Source organism: Helianthus annuus, chromosome 16 (genome assembly GCF_002127325.2).
Source record: "Helianthus annuus cultivar XRQ/B chromosome 16, HanXRQr2.0-SUNRISE, whole genome shotgun sequence".
NCBI lineage: Eukaryota > Viridiplantae > Streptophyta > Magnoliopsida > Asterales > Asteraceae > Helianthus > Helianthus annuus.
The window spans coordinates 143,448,053-143,450,856 of NC_035448.2; the positions used below are offsets into that span (position 1 = coordinate 143,448,053).

General features: G+C 38.5%; 1 protein-coding gene across 1 annotated transcript; it reads right to left on the bottom strand.

Moving 5' to 3' along the window:
* Positions 1-763: 763 nt before the first annotated feature.
* On the bottom strand, positions 764-2,314 carry LOC110915918 (lactosylceramide 4-alpha-galactosyltransferase). The gene has a single exon (XM_022160668.2). It carries the CDS (start codon positions 2,215-2,217, stop codon positions 844-846), a length of 1,374 nt encoding a protein of 457 aa, XP_022016360.1. The 5' UTR covers positions 2,218-2,314; the 3' UTR covers positions 764-843.
* Between the last annotated feature and the right edge of the window lie 490 nt (positions 2,315-2,804).

Consider the following 2,804-nt stretch of genomic DNA (forward strand, 5'->3'; position numbering starts at 1 on the left):
AAAACGTTCATAAAATAATCACGAAAACATATTATATTTGATCCAACTCGTTTTGCCGCACTCGTTGTAGATTTTCATGAGGTTTTTTAAGATATAAAATTACTTGGATCCAAACACAATTTACAAAACATTCATAAAATAATCACGAAAACATTCTTTGCCTTTACATTTTAGGACACGCGCGTTGCGACGAATTGTCAAATGGAGAAAAATAGACGCATTGCGATTGGCATGTTAAACGGGAAAAAAACGTTGAACCCCACACGCACGTTGCGGCATGTTAACTCGCAAAATATAAAAAGAAACGTAAAACGAAAAACTTGCGAAAGATGAAAAGTATGGGGGATCAAAGTTGAAAATATAAAAGTGTTGGTGTTAAATTGTAAAAGGAGTTAAAATGTAAAAGATAAAACTTTTTGGGTTAAAAGTGAAAAATGTAACTTTTTTTTTTGAAAACCCCCAATGCATATATTACAACAATATAAAGCAACAACTTGTTGCAAATTTATAATATGAAAATACCCCAATGAAGGGGAGAAGACTACATATACACAAGACAATTACAAATACAGGTACAAAGAATGAGAAATTTACAAATAACTTCAATGACAATTTATAATCTAACACTTTTAAGATACTCTACAACATATAATAATGCACTTGAATATATGATAGACATAAAAACGAAATAACATGTTCAAATGTGGGAAAACTTATGCTTTGTGCAGTAAAAGTTGTACCATTGTGTTTTATATAAGTGAAGGAACATCAAAATTCTTCATCTTCTTATTGAGTTAACAACATGTACAACTAAAAACACAAACTCATGAATCAAAGAATGAACTAATCACTAGTGGTCAGATTATAGTCAGTACTAGATATATTGCAAAAAACACAATGATCCAACAAAATCTTCCTAACAATACTCCCTTCTTCAATCTCCAACCCTCTACTTTCCTTATTCCAAAGATGAAGTGCATAACTCTGGTTCCTAATCTGCTCATACTTCACCTTCAACCACCTCGCATCCGACTCATTCTTCGCCCCACGAAACAGCACCCGAACCCTGTCCCAATTCATCGGATAAAACGCCATAGGCGGCATCACCGTAAAGTTATACCCAGGCCTCCCTTGAACCCTGGACACCACTCTAGAAACCAAATAAGGCCCATTATGCCCCCACTTGTTCCCATTAAATGTCAATGCAAACTCCTCAATAAACTTGTAAACCAAAGGATGCATTTTATCAAAAACCATAACCGCATTATTCAACCTACTCCAATTCTTTGAACCTTGATCAACTGATTGTGCCCCAATTGAGTTCTTTAGTTCACTAAAACTTTTCAATATTACCACATCAAAATCTACATAAACGCCACCGTATTTGTACAACAAACAAAGCCGAAGCAGGTTCGATATGTTCTGCCCTAACGGAATGATACCCGTACGAATATGACCTCTAACGAGGCGTGTAAACCACGTTTCCGCCATGGTTTTCTTGCACAAGAAGTTGAAATCTGGCGCTATTGCGGTCACTCGAAAGCCTTTTTCGACAAAGGGTTGTAATATCTGTCGACCTTTGATCGAATCCAGTGAGTTTGATGCGATTAAAAGGCACCCGTTTGGATGCGATTTGAAGATTGATTCGATCGAGTGAAACGCGCGTTCGTTGAATGAGGTTAAGGATGATATCCACGTCATGAAGAACCGGATGTGACATGACGACGTCGTTTCGTTGTTCTTGGTGAAAAACTGTTTCACTCTCGCCGGAAAGTTGTTTCTCCGGCGGCCGGAATATCCGATCAGCAGTTTTAAGAGCTTCTTGTTACGGTTGGCTGATAAATTCTCCGATTCGATCTCGAAACTGTGAGATTTACGTAAAAGCGGTAAGAAAGTATTAGGGTTAGGGTAATTAGGGTTTACGAAGTTTGTTGAATCTCCGGCGGTCGCAGAGGCAGCGGCGGAGGCGGCGGTGGTGGTGGGGGTGGGAGGGGGTGGTGACGAAACGACGTCGTCCGAGGTGGTGTCTTCTTGTACAGAGATGAGGTTTCTTGAGGGTTTTGCCGGTGAGTTAACGGCGAGTGAGGGAATCTTGACGGAGAAAATGGAGGCGCCGTTAAAGGATAACAGGAAGAGGAAGAGGAGTGAGAGGAGGACAAAGAGTGAGCGTTTGTTGGTGGAGGTTAGGGTGGTGAGATTGGGTGGATTGTGTGTCATTGTTGGTGGTGGTTTGACGGTGGTTAATGGTGGTTATGGGGTGGGTTGCGGTTTTAGAGAGAGAGGGTGAGTTTGCATGGTGAGATTTGACGTGAAAGAATGAAGGGTGGTTATATATAGTAGTTGTAACGTGTAAATAGAAATAAGTTAATGACTTGTTCAATGAAGTAGAATGGCTTTACTTATTTTAGTAAAACTAGACAAAAAATAGTATATAATTGTAATAAAAAGTAGTGTGAATGATAGAAGTTGACTTGATATATTGCATGTAACCATAGGAAAGAATCCTATATTTATTGGGTTACATTTCTATCATAGCATATAACCTTTTATCTTTTCTAAAAGATAATTTTCATAATGCTATGCGTAACTTGATCACGCCCCTATCACGGTTGCCCTGATTTAACATTAAACAATTATTTGTGGGGCGTGATTGAAGGCGTTAGGGTGGAAAGAGTTAGCAAGCGTGAAGGAGAAGGGGTAGTGGGCCATTAGGCCTTACTGAACCAACCAATCAACTTATTTCTTTCCTTTTTCTTTTTTTTATTTATTATTTTTTTAGATGGTAGGTAGTAAAAACTTATGAA